Source organism: Puma concolor, chromosome A1 (assembly GCF_028749965.1).
Source record: "Puma concolor isolate L17-30 chromosome A1, mPumCon1.1.hap2, whole genome shotgun sequence".
Classification (NCBI taxonomy): domain Eukaryota; kingdom Metazoa; phylum Chordata; class Mammalia; order Carnivora; family Felidae; genus Puma; species Puma concolor.
This window is the reverse complement of record NC_141667.1, coordinates 62,262,320-62,283,404: the sequence shown is the minus strand read 5'-3', so window position 1 is coordinate 62,283,404 and position 21,085 is coordinate 62,262,320. Positions and strand designations below refer to the sequence as shown.

The 21,085-nt window shown below is 52.4% G+C and overlaps 1 protein-coding gene across 1 annotated transcript in view; it reads right to left on the bottom strand.

Moving 5' to 3' along the window:
* Positions 1 to 20,981, bottom strand: part of FGF18 (fibroblast growth factor 18) — a 39,953-nt gene extending 18,972 nt beyond the window's left edge. Inside the window, exons 1-2 of the mRNA XM_086714918.1 lie at positions 13,795 to 20,981; positions 13,585 to 13,621 (exon numbers count right to left, since the gene is read on the bottom strand). Coding sequence (XP_086571044.1) covers positions 13,585 to 13,621; positions 13,795 to 13,826 — 69 coding nt within the window. The 5' untranslated portion in view covers positions 13,827 to 20,981. The remainder of the gene's footprint in view (positions 1 to 13,584; positions 13,622 to 13,794) is intronic.
* Between the last annotated feature and the right edge of the window lie 104 nt (positions 20,982 to 21,085).

Below are 21,085 nucleotides of genomic sequence, written 5' to 3'. Positions count from 1 at the left end.
AAAGAGCCAGAGCCCCTGTGTGCTGGCTCTGTATGAGGCCTTGGCCCAGACTCATACCTGCCCTGTTACCACCCCTGTTTCACAGATGAGGCAACCAAGTCTCGGAGAGGTGAGGCAAGTTGACCAAGGGGGCCCAGCCAGGAAGTGGCAAAGCTAAGAATCAGGCCTAGGTCTACGGGACAACAACACTTGCCATCTTTCCACCACAGCACCAAGTTAAAGGAAGCAACATGGAGCATTTGACCTTGGCCACACCGACTCCTTCCCAGTAAAACGGCAGAGCGGAGCCCTGACCCCGACCACATTCCAGGGTGGCCATGAGGATAAAGCCAGCAAGTGGGGAGTAAAATACCAACATGGACACGGAGATGGGAGAAGCGTGGGGGGCATATCACTGTCGTTTGGGTGCACGGCCGGGAAGGACAGAGGGTGCCAAGTTACCCTGGGAAGGAATGGGCCAAAATCCACTGTCACTCGTCCCCAGGAGCCGGGGACTCTCCTCTCCATGTCCAGAGAGTCCTCATGCTCACCCACACTCGCCCAGCATCTGCCCACACCGCTGGCCGCTCTTGGAGAAGACTTCATTTTGCACCTCCCACCAAAAGTCCCCGTATCCCCAGAGGTTTAGTTCATGTCTGACCACATCCTCCAGGAAGCGGCCTCTGGCTATGCCGACATATAACTCTCCAGTCTCACTTCCTGAACATGGCCTCTCACCTGGACAACTTGCAGCCACCTCCTCGCCAGTCTCCTGTTCCCATTCTTGCCCCCTGGTAGTCTGTCTTCCACCAAACCCAGTCACTTAGTATAATCCTCCCTCTTCACACTCTCCAGAACTTCCATCACATCTCGACAAAGGTCCCCACCACGGCCTCAAGGTCCTTCATGATGAGCCCCCCCCGCCCCCCGCCTTCATCTTTTACCACTCCCTCACCACCAGTTACACTGGCTGCCTTATTACGTTGCTGAGGATTCCAAACACAAAACATACCTGCCTTGGGGCCTTTGCACATGCTTTTTCCTTGGTTTCAATATTCTTTCCCAGATTTATACATTCTGGCCCCTTTACTTCATTAAGGTCTCTGCTCAGTGTCACATCCTGAGACAGGCCTTCTTTGACTGTTTCTCTGAAGCAGCCCCCACTCCTCTGTCACTCTCCATCTCTCTATCATGCTTTGTTTTTTCTTTCTAACACTGACCAACCTGACATGACTTCTATTTATCTGGTTTTTGTCTGGCTCCCCCTGACTAGGCTGACAGCACCATGAAAGCTGGGGCTGTCTCTTTCTTGCTTGTTGCTATATCCCTAGCACGTAGCACGGTAGAAACTCAAATATTTATTGAATGCATGGATGAATAAACAAATGAACATTGAAAAGATGTGGGGTTCTGGCATTCCATTTAGTATTAAATTAGGTTTTCCTATGCTTTCCTTTCCTAAATGTACATCTGCCCCATTCCATCTGAACTGAATTATTCTTGAAGCCCGGACAGTGTTCTCGGTTTGTTCTGTGTGCCCATGAGGTCTGACACGATGTTAGGCATGCAGAACCCCATTCCCATGACAGTATGGCCCCACTCAGCCCAGGGCAGGGCTCCAGGGACCAGGGCTGCCCAAGCAACTGTCTCACCTCTCAACTGTGAGCTCCCAAGGGCAGGAACTGGGTTTTCCTCATCGCACGCCCCGTGCCCGGCCCAGGGTCTCTGTCCCCAAGCTGACTTACACATGTCCTCCGATGCTGGCCTGGGCCCCACAAGCAATTCAGCAGGACCACAGTATTTAACCTTCACTATCATCCTCGGGGTGGAAGTATCATCCCACATTACAGGTGAGGAAACTGAGGCCCCAAAGCTAAACTGACAAGGTCACACAGTACAGGCAATGGCAGAGTAAGCCCCAGTTATGGCCCCAAAGCCCTTCGTTCAGCCCCACTTGGCTGGGCCCCACTTGCCCCTCCGGCACGATCGGGAGGAGGTCCCAGATTCGAAACCCAGGGGTGCGCCACTCACTAGCTAAGAGACCCCAGGCAAGTCACTAACCCCTCTGTACTTCAGTTTCCTCACGTAGAAAACGAGAGGGATGACAGTGGCACCCACGTCACGGGCTGCCCTGCAGATGAAACATGGAAGTCTTAGAACAGGGCCTAGCACAGAGTATGCTCTCAGTAGGTGTGAGTGAGGGAACCCAAGGGGCATTAAGAGGCTCACCGTGAATCCTCTCCGGAAACACCCTCAGATCACACTCCTCGTCCCTACACGCAGGGCACTTCTCCTCGCAAATCACACTTTGGGAAGATGCTATTGCTTCCGGTCCTTCCAGACACCCCTGCAGCATGGGGATGCTTACCACCTCCATTTAACAGATGTAGAAACTGAGGCTTTGAGCCACACGGCCAGTGGTGCAAGGCCCACCAAGGGTGCACGCCCTTTACTTCCTCTATTCTCCGTGGCCAGCCGCTGTCACCATTCACAGCCAGGCTCTGACGCCTGGGACCCACCCCCTTCCATATCCTGATGCTCAGGGAGGGAAGAGCTCCATCGGCCCCTGAGGTTCACACCTGGTGGGCGCATGTCCTGAAGACCCCCCCCCACCCACGGCCCTCGACCTTCCTGGTATGACTTCCTGAGGTAGCCCGGCCCTGTCCCCTCCCCCAAGGGCAGGCCTCCAGCCTCCTTCCCTGTCCTCCAACTCTCCTCCTGCTCACAGGAGACCTTATCGACCAAAGGTCAAACCAATCTCCTTACCCTGGGTCCCCAAGGGGAGCTGCCCTGCCCCAGAAGCCAGCCTCCCATTAACGATTTTCTCCCTGGCCCACTGGACAGAGGCAGTGTGGGTGACCCAGGGTCAGCAGGGGCTATCCGGTGGCCCTTCTCCAGGATGTGGGGGGAACAATCCATCTTGCCCAGCTTCCACCATTTAAGCCACGTTCTGTGGTCACATTCTTCCCAAGGGAGGTAGCAGGGGTGGGCCTCTGACACATACACAGAGTCCATCCTTCTGAAAAGGCAGTGAGGCTCCTGGGCTTCCTGAGCAAGACCTCTGGGGAGCCCCAGGCCTTTGCACAGGTCAGGCCCTCTGCCCAGGGTACCCTGCCCCCTCTGCCCAGCTGACACCTGCCCTCAGGTGCCTCCTCTGGAAGCCTTTTCTGCTCCCCATCCTCCAGCTGGGTTAGGGCCTCTGGGCACTACAGTAATGGCTTAGTGTCCCCAGAGTTTAGCCTGTCCAGCTCATCCGGGGGTCTCCAGCTCTGGCCCCAGGAGGTTGCCTGGCCGATGTGTGCTAAATGACTGTGGTGAGGATGAGGGAAACCTAGAGGCCAAAATCAGCCCCACCACTTACTACCCAGACAAGCAGAATGCCCAACAGAGTGGTGTCAAGGGGCATCTGCAAAGCTATCAGCTGCTAGGCTTTCCTAGGCACTTCCTTCCAGGCACTGTGCTCCAAAGCCCTCTGTGGTACCTCCTACAATTCCCTCAGCCACTCTTGGAGGTGGGCACCAGGTAGAGCTTGCTTTGCAAAGGTCACTGGACTTCTGAGGCATCTCTCCAGGGCCACGGAGCCAGAATGCGGACAAGCGGGGCTCCTGCGTCTGCCTCGGGACCAATCTCTCCCTCCTCCTCTCCTGCTCATGGGGTAGCAGGCCACTTGGCCCCGGTGCCTAAGAGGGGGCCTGCCTTCCAGGCCTTTCCTAGAATAGTCAGAGCGGCTGTCTGCTGGCTAACGCCCCTCCAGGTGCCCAGTCGTCTGGGCTGTTGAAGAGTTGCACAGTGAACAAAACCAGACTGGCACAGCTCTCACAAGGCGAGCAGGGCTGGCACAGACAGGATGTGTCCTTAGGCACAGGAAGGCACCTTCTGTCATTCTGCCTTCCCCCCACCCCAAATTACCTTTTGGGTCGAAGCAGCTTTTCCCACAGCAGGATGGCATATAGAGGGGTCCCCATGCAGCCCAAGACTCCCAATTACCACCCCCCTGCCAGCCCCTTCCCTGCCCTGAGAGCTGGGGCTCCGGTGAAAATATTCACTCCCCCATCCAGGAATTGCACAGAGGCAACAATGGGCTGACAGGTTCACATCTCCCCGCACCGGTGTCCACCTAGGTCCCAGGCCTGGCACAGACAAGGTGTCTGGTGGGACAGAGCCCCCGGCCTTCGGCCTGGCCTGCAGTGGAGCCCAGCTCTCTAACGCACAAGGCGAGTTCGGTTCCTACCCCACACTCTGCCTGGCTCCCCACCGCCCACAGCACCCACTCGGGGGCCTTTACAGTCTAGCCTCTCCTACCTTCCGAGCCTCCTCTCTCAGGCACCTGGGGTGAACCTTCCATGGGGTGATCTCAGTGCCAGCTTCCAGACATCAACCCAGGTCCCCTCCTTCTGGCGCATCCGTCAGCCACGACTGCTCCCTCTGGCTGAAGCTCTCGGCCTCATGGACCCACTCATGCTCTGAAGACACATGTGGGGGCTTCCTATATCTCCCCACCTTCCACAGACATGGTCACACATCACTTATGTACACACGCAGCACGAGTGAGCACACACCACATGTTGTCAACAACAAAATGACTCGCACTAACTGACGTCTGGGGTCACCTGGCTCCACCCTGAATCACCACTCGGTTTGGTATCTTTTTTTTTTTTTTTTTTAAGTTTATTTTTTTGGCGGGGGAAGGGGCAAAGAGAAAGGGAGAGAGAGAGAATCCCAAGCAGGCTCCTCACCGCAGAGCCTGACACAGGGCTTTAACTTACAAACCGTGAGTCACGACCTGAGCTGCGACCAAGAGTCAGACGCTTAACTGACCGAGCCATCCAGGCGCCCCAGTTTGATTTCTTTAACCCCTCAGTTTTCTCACTAGCAGAATGGGGATTGTTCGTAATATCTATCTCAGGAGCGCCTGGGTGGCTCAGTTGGTTGAATGTCCAACTTCAGCTCAGGTCATGGTCTCCCAGTTCCTGGGTTCGAGCCCCGCATCGGGCTCACCGCTGTCAGCACAGAGCCTGCTTCAGATCCTCTGCCCTCCTCACTCTCTCGCTCTCTCTGCCACTCCCCTGCTTGCGTGCATGCTCTTTCTCTCTCTCAAAAATAAACATTAAAAAAAATCTATCTCAGAGAAAAAGACAACACAGCCACAACTTTTTTCTTTTTCTTTTTTCTTGTATTTTGTTTTCTGAACAGCCACGCCACGACTTACTGAGTGCTTCCCTCTGTGCTAAGAATCACTTGAGGTAAACTATCTTATGTGATTCCCAGGGCGGGCCTATGAGTTCTATAATTATCGTACCCACTTTACAGATGAGGGAACTGAGGCTTAGAGAGGTTACATCGCTTGTCCAAAGACACTCACTACTGAGAAAAGGAATCCAGATTCAAATCCATCTCAGTCTAGAGCTCAAGCTCTCCACCCCTTCACCCTTGCCTGCTTTCACTCTCTCCTCTCTCCACCCCCGCCTCTACCTCTATTCAGGATGGCAACTGGTTCTGGCCACAAGCCATGGCTGGGGCAGGGATTGGAGCAGGGATTAAACATGAAAGGGCTCAAGGCCTTGAGCTCACTCCCCCTACTCAAGAGGAGGATGGGGTCACACTGCCCCCTCCCGCCCAGGTCCCCATCCTTGAGGCCTCATACAATCCATGCCCCTGTCTCCAGGCAGCCTGCCCAGAAAGGGAGGGTCTCCCCGTCCCAGGAGGGGCAGCCCACAGACTTCCGGCCACATTCCACCACCGCCTGCCTCCTCCTCCAGCAGCAATGTTGCCAGCCCTGCTGAGGGCGTTCAGAGTTTCTCCAAAGTCTCAATTCCCCCCTCCAGGAGTGGTCCCGGGTAAAGTCAGCCCTGCTCTCCGTCCCAAAATGCAGCTCCCCACAAACTCTTCCTAGAGAGCGGGCCTGGACTCAGGCCCAGGAGTGGCTGCCAGCCCCAGTGCTCTGTGGCTTCTTATTATTCGTGAGGGAGAAACTAACACTGGCTCCCACTTGCTAGGTACTTGCTTTGTGCCGGGGCCTGAGCTAAGCACTTTGCAAGCAAGGTCTCCTTCCTCCTCACACAATCTGGGCTGGTCAGAATGATTCCCGTCCCTGTGACAAAGGGAGACACAGACGGGCCAAGGGACTCATCCACGTTGTACACAAAACGACAGAGCCAAGATCTGAATCCATCTCTGGCTCTAGAGCCCATGGATTTTCCCCAGCCGGCATCTGTAGGCAGAAAAGGGAGGAGGAAGGTGGAGCCCACCTCTGGATCTGAGTTTGGCTCAGGTTCACGCTCCCACCACCCCCTTCAGCCCCAGGCTTTCCCCCTCTATCCCGTCACAGTCCCTACACCCAACCCAGCCAGAACGGTGATGTTGGTGATGTTGTAAAGGGCCCTTCCCCACCCCCAGTCTGTCCATTAAGCCCCCAGGGCTACCAAGGTATTGATTGGCAGGGCTGAGCCATCAGCATGGGAGGGAAGTGCTGCCACCCAAGGTGGCTGACTAGAAGCCCCTCTCCCCACACATCAACCTTCTCCATGCAGATCGTCAATACGAGTACCTCTGGTGGTCAACCCTGGAGCCAGCTTGGGGAAGGAGGCAGGACCCCTAAAGACCCACATCCCCTTCTTTTATTTATTTTCCCCTCTCCTTCAAACCCTGTTTCACTTCCCTGTCCCTTAAAGCATGTGGGTGGGGAGAGTGGTCATGCATACTGACCAGAAACAAGCCCTTTATTCTGGCATTCAAGGCCTACCATGGCCTTTTCCATCACCCCTCTTCCTAAACTTGGTGCTCCAACAGGCTTAGAGTCCCCTGAGCATATCAGGCTGTTCCCTGTTTCCATCTAGAGATATTCCATGTGCCTGCAATGGCTTTTACACACACACACACACACACACACACACACACACACACACACACACACACACTCATTCACTCACACATGTACACACAGGTTCACACCATCTTCACCTGCCTTATTCTTAATCTAAGATTCAAACAGGGCATCTTCTCTGGCCAGATCCTCTTCCCCCAGTCTGGTTTCATGGCCCTTCACCAGGGTACCCATGGCACCCTGGAGCCCATGTCCCCCTGCACAGACCCCTCTGATTTCTCTCAAGTCCCCAAGGGCTGGGATAGGTCCTGAGTCTCCTTGCCCCATGCCTGGTGCCAGAAGGGACCTGCCCTAGAGAAGCTATGGCCCCTCCACTCACTTACTCAACATTTATCCTGCATGCCAGGTCTGTGCGATGTGCCGTAGGGCCCTCGGGATGGGTCCAGCCTCCCTTGACTTCCAGGAACAGGCCTCTAGACGCACCAACGTCAAATGCCCAGCTGCAGCGCGTATTACTTAACATTTACAGTGATCCAGGTGCTGTGCCCCCGGGTGATCACAATTCACCCTCGCAGCAACCCCAAGAGGGAGGTTCTACCCTGACACCCACAACAAAGATGAGCCACCGTGAGGCCGAGCAATTTGCTCAATCTGAGACTACCAAGGGGCCAAGGCGGGGTGTGATCTGGTGGGCCAGATCCAGAGCCTGAGCTCCTATGCATCCCTGTGAGCCTCACGGAGAACACACTGGGGCCTGTGACAGTGACAAAGTGCAAAGAGGTTCCAAGGCAGAGGCGGAATGGGGATGAGGGAGGTAAATAAAGCTGCCCAAAGCATCAGCCCAAAGTCTCTTCACAGGGAACACTTTGAGGAAAAAACTGAAGCCTTGGATGCCTTCTTGGCATTCTCTTTAAAACCCAGTCCAAGGCCACCCAGGCAGCGGATGTCCCATAAATGTTTGCTGATTGCTACTGAGGCACAGCACCATAACTGAGTACCTACTGCATACTTGGCCCAAGACATGATTCCAATTACACCTTTGGGGAGTGGTATTATCATCCCTATATCTCGTGTGATGAGGAGGCAGAGACTCAGAGAGGTTAAGGATCTTGCCCAAGGCCACACAGCCTGGGAGTGGTGCAATGAGGATTAAATGCAGGCCTAAGTCCAAAGCCTGTGCTCTCAACTTGGACAAGAGGAGCCTGGAAGTCACCGACGCAAGGAGTATGTCCCTCCTAGCCTTGCCCAGCACCCTGCAGCACGGTACCCACCTAACGCACACACAGAGCATGTAACTGATTTAACGAGTACCGTTACACATTATTGAGTGCCAGCTAGCTACTCTGTGTGCATTAGCCCATTTAGTCCCCACAATAACCCTTAAGAACTAGGTATCTCTCACTGCCCCCGCTTTACAGATGGGGAAAACCGAGGTGCAAATTGTTGAAGGTTAAGAAATTTGCCCAGCAGCACACGATTCAAACCGAGGTCTCTCCTGTGCCAAAGCCCATGTGTTCAAACTCCACGGAAGTCATCTAGCTCACGTCACTGATACCCAGGTGGGTAAACTGAGGCCCAGGGAGGGAGGCCATTCAGTGAGCCAGTGACAAATCCAGGACTGATCCCAGGGGTCCTGAGAGTGTTTCTGCTCTGTGGCCCACGAGAGGCTTGTCCTTGGCCCCATCTTCGGCACTGGAGCATTTTTTTTTTTTTTTAACGTTTATTTATTTTTGAGACAGAGAGAGACAGAGCATGAACAGGGGAGGGTCAGAGAGAGGGAGACATGGAATCTGAAACAGGCTCCAGGCTCTGAGCAGTCAGCACAGAGCCCGACGTGGGGCTCGAACTCACGGAGTGTGAGATCATGACCTGAGCTGAAGTCGGCCGCTTAACCGACTGAGCCACCCAAGTGCCCCGGCACTGGAGCATTTTAAATGGCCCATGGGCGTGACGCCATTTAGATGTCAGAGCAATGAACAAACACCTCCCAGCCCCTACCAGCAAGCCTGGTTAAAGCCTGAGGGGCCCGCTGACCCACCAACGTTTCAGAACAAGTCCCCAGACTCAGGCCCAAAGTGGAGACAGCAGGCCTCTGCCCTTTCTGAGGCCCGGTGGCCATCGCCCAGCCCAGGCCACCCTGACAAGGCCCTTAGCACTACCGCTGTATCCCTGGCATACGGGGTCCCTGTATCCCTGGCAGTGTTCTGCCAGTCTGCGAGTGGGGGCAACTGGACCCGGTAAGAAATGCGGTGCACACAGAGGTGAACCAGAAAGTCCCCGCCCTCAGAAAGGAAACAATCCACATCTCCCCTCTCCTGGCCACCAGGAGGAGACAGTGCCCTGGGGAAGGGGAGCTTACCACCCTGACAAGGGCGTGGGGGCCAGGGAGCCCTCCCCAAACAAGAGGCATTAGGGCTAGAGCCCTGGACAGAGGACCAGGCTCCACACTGGCCCCTGCTCTCACCCTTAGGAAGCAGGGACCGCTTTGTTGGTTGTTTTCTTCTCATTCTACACATGCCAAAGCTGAGACCTGAGAGGTTAAGAAACTTGCCGAGGTCATACAGCAAAGGTAAGGCAGTGCGACAACAGGGAGCCAGGCTCGCGGACTCCAGAGCCCTTAGGCTGCCGTTTAATAAGGCTGGGGCCCAGAGCCAGGTGACCCAGAGTCGAAGCCAGCTCTGCCTCTGTCCTGCGTGGACAGAGGCAGGTTATTTCATGCTTCTGGGCCGCACTTCCTTGTCTGTAGAATTCCCTAGTGCCAGGCTGGTTGTGAGGCTTAGCCTCCGTGATGTGAGAAAGTGCCTGCCTGTCACATAGCGACCCTTTCAGTCCAGAACATTCCAGGAAAATCAGGGTCTGCAGACTCTGAGTCAGATGCCTTCCATCGGAGACACCTCCCCGGGCTCTGACCATCTGGTACAACGGAGACCCATCAGGAGAATCCCAGGGGAATCTCTCACTGAGGAACCCTAGATGCCTCTTGGAACTCTCCTTTCCCACCAGTATTCTTTCTGAATAATTTTGGTATTCTTTCTGAAAAAGTCTGTCTGGTGTTGGGGAAAGCATACAGAATCTTGAATCCAGAGTCTTGACTCTTGGCATTGGCCTTGAACAAATCCCCTTCCCACTCTTTGCCTCAATTTCTCCAACTGTCAAGTAGAAATGCTACCCCTCCTACTTCAGGAAGAAGAATGGTAGGAAGAAGGAAACAAGCTTCCTGATGCAAGAGCCTTAGAGTTTTCCTGGGCTGGATATGCCAGCCTCCCTGCACTTCTCAGGAGGCAGGATTAAAGGAACTCAGGTTTATCTGGCACTCTCCCCTCTAGCCTGGGTGCATCTTGAGGCCAGAAACTGACTTGGGTTGTTCCCAGGGCTGGCAAGAAGCAGGTTTCCAGCAAGTGTTTGTTGAATGAATACCTGACCGGATGGACAGAGGGATGACGTTGCTGCCTTAAGAAATCAAATGTGCTACCCAATAGGATAGCTTCCCATCATCCTCACATCCCAAAGGACTCTGTCTCTGGCTTTCCTATTGTAGCCAACTAGAAGAAAGGTTCAAATCCTCACTGAGGAAGCCAGGTGTGGGGGGTGGTCAGGCCAAGAGGGGGCGTGGAAGGAAACGTCAAAACTTGAACACATCATGCGGTGAGGGAGGAAGTGGAGCTCTGGGAGTGACAAGGGCTGGGTGGCAGAAACCCCCCTTCCCAGGCTTGCCTCAAGCCTGGCCTGTCTGGGGAAGGCCAGGACCTAGCCGAGCCTGGCGGTAGGAACAATGTCAGGCAGGTGCCGGCCAAGCTGCGTGAAAAGCCCAGCCCGGTGTCATTGTCAGCGCTCAGCCAAGTGCAGAAAAGCAATTTACTGGTCACGCCGCCTGCTCCCCTTGGAAATTTTTAAAATTCTTCCGATTTGAGCTATCCGTGGTGTCCCAAGTTGTATGGAGAAGGGATTTTATTAAATTCCCAGCTTCCCGCTTCCTGGGGTGGCCAGCAGGGGGGAGGGGGCAGGGCGGGGCTCACCACATGGTTGGTTGGGGGGGAGCGAGGGGGAGGGCAGTGTCTGGCATTGACTGTGCTGTCTCGAAAATGTGGCTAGAGATGGGGGCTGATGACTGATGGCTGGGGAGAAGGGAGGAGCCCAGAAACTCTAATGCTAAGACTGGAGCAGTCCCCCAAAACATAGAGGTGGGGGAAGGGAAGGGCATAGGTGTGTCCATTTCCCAGCAGAACAACATACTCTCCCGGGTAGGTGAGAGTTTCCAAACCCTTCTCCACACTTAGCATGTATCACTTCAGCCTCGAAGCCACCCATCTCCCAAATGATGAAGCTAACACTCACAGGGGTCTACAAAGGAGGAAGGAGGAAGCTGGGACTCGGGTCCAGTCTGCCAGATTGTAAAGCCCTGAGCCCTTCCCACCATGCAGGAAGGCCTCCCCTGGCCCCAAGGGAGCTCTCACCACCCCTGCTAAGTGCACCCCGCCAGCGAAGTAGCTGCTCTCCCAACACCGCCTCAGCAGGCAGCGGACCTCAGCTCCCAGCAACTACCACTCCCACCCCTCATCTCTACCTTTCATGGCCACTCCACCTTTGTCCCTAAAGCACGAGTGGGGACATAAACCTGCCGTTTCTTTATTGTTTGGGAATCATAGGTGCTTTTGAAAATCCATGGAGAGCTGAGAGTCCTCTCGAAGATGTGAGCGCATCTGAGCACCATTTTGGTGCAACGTTTCAGGGGCCTGCCTCCTCCATAAGCCCGTCCTTAGATACTCTCTGGGTGCATGGACCATGGGTTAACTACATCAGCCTGATGGCAGTTCGGATGGGGAAAGGCTGCCAAGAAAGGAAGAGGGAAGAGAGCGGGGAGAGGAGGCGCCATCACCTGCTTGAAGCCCGAACCCAGGTGTCCCACCCAGCTCTTTCCTAAGAAGCTAGCTCTAGCTCTGGCCAGGAGGTGGAGGTGGGATGCAGAGTCCAGGTTCCCTCCCTCACGCTTCCCCAGAGAATACGAAGACCATACTGCAAACCCTCCTGGGCCCTGCTTTAAGAACCAAGGGGCAGCCAGCACCAGGAGGGCAACCAAGTCCACAGCCATTCCCTGCCTCCAATGCCCATTTCATCACGGCCGCATTCCCGGGTGCAGCACTTAGGGAAAAGAGCTCCCATCCAGGTAAGACAAACAGATCCCCTGGAGTGACCCTGGGACCCGCCCTCTGCTTGGAGACTCAGCTGTAAACCAGGCAGGCCATGCCTGGCACTGGCTCTCTGACACCAGCCATTCCCACCCCTGCCCCCGCCATCATAGGGTCACATCTGCTTTGGCAAACAGCCAGTTTTAAGTTACTGACTCCAGTTATATTGATTCAAGGAGTCACTGGGGACCCCGGCCTGACTAACAGGAGGAGAGAACCCATCAGTCTGTCTGTCCGTCCACCCATCCATCCATCCATCCTTATAGCCCCCCGCCCCAATTAGCTGCCCCAAGCTGCCCCTGACGCTGAGTCCTTTCCCAGGAGTGGAAGGCGAGGTAAGCAGACCCGCCACCACACCAAACACTGAGAGAGGCTGCTTGAGTCTCAGCAGCACTCAACACTCACAACACCCCTTATGCCGTAAAGCTGGGAGAGCCACCATTTTCCCTGCTCGAGGGTCTTTTGGGGCACCTCTGGAACCCCAAAAGCTAAAACCTGAGCATCTTCTCTAACCCTGCAGACACCTGCCTTCAACCCAGGGGGTAAGGGGCAGATAATCTCTTTTGGCCCCTATCCAGCTCCTCCTAGGGCCCCTCCCTTGCAGCTCTAAGTGGGTGGGGGGCTAGGGCAGCTGGCACTTCCTATTCCCTTTCCCTTTGCCGCCCCCCCCCCCCCAAACCATGCTGAGGCAGCCCTGGTCTGGTTCTAATCGGGGCTGAAGTCGCTCCCTCCTTCCCTCTTCTCTTTCTCTGCCCCCCCCCCCCCCCCCCCCCGCTTTTCCTTCATTTCCAGGGCTTTGGAAGCCAGCGCGTTCCAACTGTCTGCGTGCCAAGACCTTCCCGAGTCTGAAAGCTGCTGAAGTAACAGATCAGATTTTAGCAAGTGCTTTCCAGGCTGAGCGCCAAGCCCTCTTCTGATTCACAGGGAGCGAGCAAGCGAGCGGGGAGCAAGGCGGGGAACAAGCCGAGGGCCACACCACCTTGGGCAAGGGTGTGCAGAACGTGGCCAGTTCCGTAGCGGCTTCAAGGGCAATGGCCCCTCAGTCCAATAGCCCGTCTCTGCTACCTCTCACCGAGTCTCCTAGCGCTCGCTCGCGTGCTCTCTCTCTCTCTCCCTCTCTCTCTCCTGCAAACGCCTTTGAAACCACAGAGTAATTTACAACTGAAGCTTTCTCCCTGGACTCAAAATCCATTCGGCTGAAAGGAGCTTTTTTGTTTGGAAGAGCGAGCGGAGATATTAAGGGACGGTTGGCAGGAAAAATGCCCAGGTCCAAACTCCTCGCCGATTGTGGGCAGGGGGGCTTGAAGCAGGGCACATTGCAGCGGGTGAGTCCGCTGGTTCCGGGGATCTCTTCCCAGCCGAGGCCGACAGGGGCCGCGCCAGTCTGAGCCCTGCAGCACAGCCCCTTGCCCTTGGCTGGTCCCCCGCCGGCGCAGGGCGCGCGCGGAGCCGCCCTTTGGCGCCCTGGGAACAGGTGCACTGGGCTCGGCGCCCAGTAGGGGTGGGGCACAAGGAGGGGGCGCGGCCCGGGGAAGGGGGGTCGACCTGTACCGAGAGGCAGGGGCAGGGGGAGGTCAGAGTCAGGATCCCACATACCTGTACCTGGAAGCACAGCAGCAGGAAGTGTAAACACCTGCGGGAGAAAGATGGAGAGGTGGTCAGTGGGACTTGAAGGAGGGGGGCGCGCGGACAGACAGACCGATACGCAGTCGGAAAGTCAGACGAACGGCCGGGCGGGCAGACAGAGTCACAGGCACACGGACAGACGGCAAGGCAGGGTAGGCAGCCCCGCGCGCGGGCGCTTACAGGCAAGTGCAGGCGGAGGGCGCTGAATACATCGCTGGGCGGGGGGGAGGCGGCGGCTCCTAGCCCAGCCTGCACATGTCCGCTCCGCGCGGCCGGGACCGGGCGCCTCCGCCGCCGCCGCCGCCGCCGCCGCCGCTGCTGCTGCTCCCTCCTCGCCGGCTGCTGCTGCTGCAGACTCTGCTGCTCCGGGGCGCTCCGCGGCGCGCCCTGCGGCATCAGCGCCCCGCGCGGCTCCTCCCGAGCGCTGCGCCCTCCGGGCTGGCGCGGGGGCTACGGGGTGGCCGCCGCTGTGCAAGAGGCGCCCGGCTGGTGCGGGGAAGCTTGCTCACTGCTGGCCGTCCGTCTGTCCGGGCGTCTGCGGGAGGCTGGCTCCTCGGTTCACTCCGGGGGCAGCATGCGCGGCGGGGCTGGAAGCTGGGGCGCGCTCTCCGGCCGGGGCCCGGGGCGGTGCGGGGCCAGAGGTCAGCGCTCCAGGGCCGGGGCGCGCGGCTGCAGCAGGAACGCGTCACGGCCGCACCGTCTGGGCGCCCGCCGGCTCATGTCTCCTCCTCCGCGTCTCTCCGGCCGTGCGCATCGCCGCCTCCCACCACTGGCGGCGGCCGGGGCGTTTTCTACGCGCGGGCGGCGAGGGGGCGGGGGGCCGGGGGCGGGCCCGGGCCCGAGTCGGCACAATGAGGATGCGGGGCCCGGGGGCTCCCCCCTCGGGGCGCGGCCGGACGGGCGCTCAGCTCGGCTGGGTGCGCCGCGCCCACATCAAAGGCGGCCCAGCCTGCTTGCCTGCCTGCCGCGGCCTCTCCACTGCCTCCGCCTTCTCCTGGCGGCTCCGGGTTGGAGGGAGGCGCTCAGACTCTCGGCGACAGGACCGGCGAGGGGCAGAGCCCGCGAGGCTGGAGCTGGTGAGCGCTGGAAGCCGTCGGAGCTCTGCGCCCGGGCGCAATGACCCGCGCCGCGGCGCAAATGCTGCCGGAATTGGGAAGGCTGCGGTCCCCAAGAACGCAGTTAGGTGCGGGGCGTCCTCACTCGCCCACATTCGCTACTAGCACTCACTCACACCCTTTAGCGCAGGAGTGGGGAGCCAGGAGGGGGCGGGTCAGGCCCAGCCCCCGGGGCGGCACCGCTTAAGAGGGTTCGTTTTTACCCGCCCTGTGAGTCCACGCAGGAACGTGGCGTGCCCCAGATGCCTACTCGGATGGCTGGCACTCTTAAGTGAGACCCCTTCGTATCTCTCCGTCCTTGCCCCTGCAGGAAAGGGGTCTCCAGGACTTCTCTCCCCCTCAACCCCTTCCAGGACTCTCGGGTCGCTTCTCCCGCTCCCAGCTGGGCTCCCGGGTAGACAAGCCTGCTTTGGAAACGCGCGGCTGCCACCTAGCGGCACTGAAGCGTCGCTGCAATCCCGCCCAAGAGGGCTACAGGAAGCAACCAGCAGGACTCTGGTCAGCGACCACTCCAGGCCCTCCTCCCGCCACCTGGCTGAGACTTGCTTCCGTTTGCACACTAAGCGAATTTAGTCCCTTTTTAACCAGGTCAACAAGGAGAACATCTCTTCTCACCGCCTCTCCCCGCTTCAGAAGCGTCACTCCCGTCCTTCCCACAAACTTCAGAATTGTAGGTGTTCTTGTCATGTGCAACTGCCTCACTCTCTAGTGAAGTTTCTAGTGGCAGGCTTCCTGATGCTAAGAGAAAGAGGTCATAGTGGGAAGGACACTGAAGAACAAACTCAAAAAGCAAAATTCAGAAATCCATGCTATCTGGCTAGATCCCTCCTGTGTCCTTGGCGGCAGCTGACAGCCTTCATTTCACTAGAGCATAAACTGAAGTAGCTGCTGTCAAACAGCGCTATTTCTCAGTTACGGAATACGAAATTTCAACTGTTCCAAGTATCAGTCCAAGCTGTTTTAAGTTCCTTTTAAAGCTGAGGCTCTTAAACAGGCCGCCTCTATTTCAGCATTGGACACAAGAGCAGAAAACTTTTTGAAAACTGGGTACTGGGTGATGGAAAAGGTCCCTGTGTGAAGCACTGGACTCAATTTAGACATTCTCATTGCAAGGACTGATCTTGCTATATATACTATTATTAGTTACTTTTAAATGGAATGCGTATATAACTATGTTCTACGTAAAATGCTTGCAACTTTTTCCAATGTTCAGATAAAGTGTGTCTTTCAACTGCACAAATATCACCCAAGTTAAGGCTGACCCAAAAGGTCCAGTCAAGAGAACAGTCCTGAATAAGAGCATCAACTCAAAAGTCAGAAATCCTGGATTTGAATATTGCCTCCAACATTTACTTATAAATTCCAGCAAGTAACAGTCTGAGACTCTGCTTCATCTACAAACTATGGCTAAGAACAGTAACAACCCAAGAGTTGTTTCCAGTTACTGAATGAGGTCATTCAGAGTCTGGCACATAATGAAAGCTCCAACGGTTTTAGCTGTTATTAGTAATTGTAATTATGATTCTCAGATTTTCACTTATGATTTCATGAAGTAGGTAGTATCATTCTCAACTTACAGTTGAAGAGGTGTCTAACCAGAAGGTCGTGACTCCCAAATTTACACCTCAAATCTAGTTTTCATACTTTTCTTACTCCATACGTGAATCTTATATGAGGTTTTCCTATCTCAATTTGACATGTTCATATAGCACTTAATATGTAATACTAATTTGGTAGTCACTTATCAATTCATTCAATCACCATTTATTGAGATATGGGGGAGGCCATGGGGGCCTCCCATGGGGGAAGAAAGACAAGTTCTTGTCCTGAAAAAGCCACTTCATTGGGGGCACTGGAGTGGCTCAGTCTGTTAAACATCTGACTCCTGATTTTTTGGTTCAGGTGATGCTCTCACGGTTGGTGGGATCAAGGTCCGCATCAGGCTCTACACTGCCAGCACAGAGCCTGCCTGGGATTCTCTCTCCTTCTCTGCTCCCTTCCCCAAAATAAACTTAAAAGTAATAAAAAAATAATAATAAAAAGCCACTTCACTTCTAGGGAAGATGAGCAAGTTAAGAGAGAAATTCTAGCTTGTTATCAGGGCTTTGAAGAAAACCAGTGGTATAGAAAACACTTCTAGGTAATACTTGGGCTAAGACACAAAGGTGGGGAGAACCAGCCATGCAAAAGAATATTCCAAGCAAAAGACGTCAAGTGCCTGCAAGCAGAAAAAGGCTAGGTGACAGGAAGGACTAAGCCAGGGGTGAGTGGCAAGTTGAGGGTAAAAACAGGCAAATGCTCAATCACGACTTGTAGGCTCTCAGAGGCCAATACGTACCCAAGCCTTTTTTTTTTTTTAAAGCCACTATTTATGTACAATTCTTAAGTGCGTATGTTTTAAGTGTGAGTTTGGGAAATGTTTGTATGTATGTCAACACCTTTCTGGGGGTACCTGTGTGGCTGTCAGTTAAGCATCGGTCAAGCACCTCGATTTTACTTCAGGTCACATGGTCTCAAGGTTCTTGAGTTCAAGCCCCGCCCCTGCATCCAGTTCTGTGCCGGACTGTGTGAAGCCTGCTGGGATTCCCCCTCCCTGTCCCTCCTCTCAAAATATAAACAACAAAAACCTGAGGCATAGGCTCCCCACACCCATCACTGGTCCCAATAAAACATTTGTTGGCACTAGATTCTAGTGTAACATAAACTGAACCATGTATTATGTGCGATTTTGTGTCTGGCCTCTTGCTCTCATGTTGAGATTCATCCTCCTCCATTGTTGATCAGTTGTTCATTCTTATTGCCAAGTAGTACTCACCAGTGTGGACATGCAATTAGTCTGTCAAAGGCTTTGAAACTAAGGGTCAAAATCCATTTTTTCAAAAGGTTACTGTAGATAATAATGAGTTGGAATGTTCCAATTGTGGCAGTGAGGGAGGCCAATGCAGGCCACTACAGTTTGGGCTACATGCCTGTGTGCTAATTCAGTTCCCAGCTGTAATAAGCCAGTAATACCCCCTTGTTGTCTTCCGCAGAACTGAAAATTTAAAGGGAGTTGAGAATGTGTATTGACTGCTAGTACAATGGGATGTTAAGTCCAACAGGACAGTTAACTGTTTTGCTTACTTACTAATCCTAAACACTTAGAACTTTGGGACACAGTATACATTTAATTATTTTAGATTCCTCCCATCTCTTTTTCAAGAGTGAAAGTAAATTAACATCTGACATCTTTTTTCCCACTTCTCCCCAACGTAAGACTGTAAAATAAAGTATTTTGGAGACAGATGGGAGAACCTCCAGCCTAAGAATCCAGGACAGAGCCTCAAGCCTTCAACAGCATCAAGTAGTTTGGTTAAGAGCAGACCCTTAACACAGATGAGCCTCAACAATTTTCTCAAAACCAGCACTTAGAACTTTCACAGCATTAAACAGGACCTCTAACTGCCAAATTCATGAGTCAGGGAGCAGCAACTGGCTCTTTGGCAAGAACTGGCTGGAAGGTAGCCTTAGACTTTCTGAAATAACATTAACCCTTTACTGTTAACTATACTGGAATTAAAAAACTCAACAAAATAAAAAATTTTAACCCCTTTATCTCCAGAGCCCAGACCACTACCTTTGATTCAGAGCATCAGTGCACGTGACCCTCAACTTTTCTTGGACAATTTCAAAAAGCCCCACAACCTAGACATTTTCTCTCCCCTCATTAAGCTAGTGGTTGTCAGCCAAAAAAGTTACAGTGAAATACCAATACAGGATTTCAGGATACTTAAAACTCAATACACTTCCAGAGGTTACCAGAACATCAACCCATCCTGAAAACTGGTAAGTGAAAAGAATAAAACATTAAAATATATTTTTCAAAGTCAGGTACAAAGGGAAACAATTAAAGTGGGGATTTTAAAAGAAATGTCTGCTGAACAGTGAATGGTACTGCTAAGAACTAAGCCATTAAACATTCATATTCAGCAGACTGGCTTAAGGAAGAGAAATAGAATTATTCCATCAAAAAGTACTAAATATAAAAAGTATTACTCCTGGCAAATCCAGAAGTTCTCAAAATTAAGAACAAAGCAGCTTCTCTTACAGGTCCCTCTACTATGAATCAAAAAAGATTAGTATTAGGGACAAAGGAAAATAATTGTTTTTTTCGTATTTATCTTAGAAAACTAAAAATGTGGGGTGCCTGAGTTAAGCACCTCGTGATTTCATCTCAGGTCATGACTGAGCCCCATATGTTGGGCTGCATGCTGGACATGGAGTCTGCTTGAGATTCTCTCTCCCCCTCTGCCTCTCTGCCCGGCTGGTGCTCTAACATAAAACTCACTATTTTTTAAAAGCTAAATATGCTTTAAAACTTTAGTTTTCCCAAAGTACCTCATTTGTTTTTAGCAATTAAACCAATATTGATCTAAGTACGGCCAATGTCACTTAATAATTTGCACTCCTTGAAAAGGAGGAATTTCTAGTCATAAGCCTTACCGTATTTAGTTGGCTGAGGTCTAGAACCAAGCACTATTAGTGACTTTTGAGGCACATGACATACCTGGAATCTTTACTGAAGATGGATCTGATTAGTTTTATCTTAGGAGCAAGAACAGGGTACAGGGTCACCAGTAAGGCCAACCTAAGAGTGGGGAGTAGTGCTTTTGATTTTCCTGCTACATTCGTACCCATGAAATAATAAACCCAAGTGTTAACTTCTACACAAAGCTACTCAAATAAACAAATCAGACCTACGTTTTGGAGACATAATGCAAAAGTACACTTCTACTTTTGAACATTTTAAGTAACTAATTACCTAATATACTCCCATATCACATTCTGCAATGTAAATCACTACCTAGGAAAGAAACGACAACTCTAATGTATTTAACTCATGGTAGCACTATTTTACACCAGTAAGTTTTAAAAAATCACGTGTAGCTTGTTTTGGAATTCTATCAACTTCATGATCTTTTAAACATTAATATAAACATCCTTTAAGCCAAAGGCACTGTTCAGTGAAATGAAGAACAATGAACATTCACCATTTCCATTGGAGTCTCCATTAACAATGGTATAAAATGAGAAACTACAAGGATAGACCTCCTGGAGCGAGGAAATGGAACACTCAATGAAGAAAAACAAAACCTGAAGTAAACGACTAGAAGAAGCACCTAACCCCTGGAAACTGGGATTAGAAAGACAGTACAGCACCAACCTTTTCCCCACCTCCCAAAATAAGGTTACTGTACCAAAAACACTCAAGAAATTAAAAGGCTGGTGTTATCTGTTCATCCCATCAAAATATCTGCAACTGCAGCCTCATGAGCAAGAGCAATCCTCCTAATCAATATAAAAAAGACTGAGAGGTGAAAAAAAATGAGTAAACAATGCATGGGGTGAAGAGTTTCTTCAGACTTCAGATACTATGTCCCCAAACACCAAGGAAGAGCATTTGGAAGTTAAAAAAATAAAACACAATTCTGATGACATAAAATAGTCTCTTCTCCTAAAGTTTAAACAGAAAGGAATGAGGAAAAACATCCAAGAGAACCAAACAGAAGGCCTAAGAACGGATAGAAGTTAAGCAAGAGACTGAAATCTCCCAAGAAAATGGCCCCAAACTGGAAAAGTCTCTGGAGGACAGACCCAGTTTACCCAGGGCCCAGAATAAGACATAAAACTTTAGAAAACCAACAACAATCTTAATGAATTCTCAGAAAAACTGGTCATATACAAAAGAACACATGAAAACATCAGGAGGAGGACAAAAACGGCACAATTAAAATTCTAAGATTTAGCGGCACTGAACTTTGTTAAAAAGTGACTTTTCAGATTACATGTACTCAGAAAATACCTCCTCCATAGATTAGCAAACTACTGGATACACCACAACAAAACAAAAGAACAGTAATCTAACCATGACACCATCATGCAACTGGCACATGGTAAAATACAGATCCCAAGGATTAGCCTCTGAATGTCCTCATGTAACCACCACATGCAATAAATTAACTTTTCTCCCAAGGATCTAAAAATGTGTAAATTATGTGCTATTTTGGGCAAACTGAGAAAAAGGTCAACAGAATTCATTTTCTGTTCTGGTTTAGATGAAGAACCCAAGTTAAGAAAGCCTGCTACAAGCTGTTTAACATGCCAGATTTTACCAGTGAAAAGGCTGGGTATGTGGATAGGTGGCCTGACTGAACATCTGGAAACACGCCTGCATGACCACAATTATCAACCATTATCAGGAGGTAGGAAAGAAGCAGCATTAAATGCTCACGATGAAAAATTAAGAAGCAGGAACAATTTAAAGGGTTTAGGGCAAGGACTGTTTCTCAGGGGATTTTTAGGTGTTATCTGATACT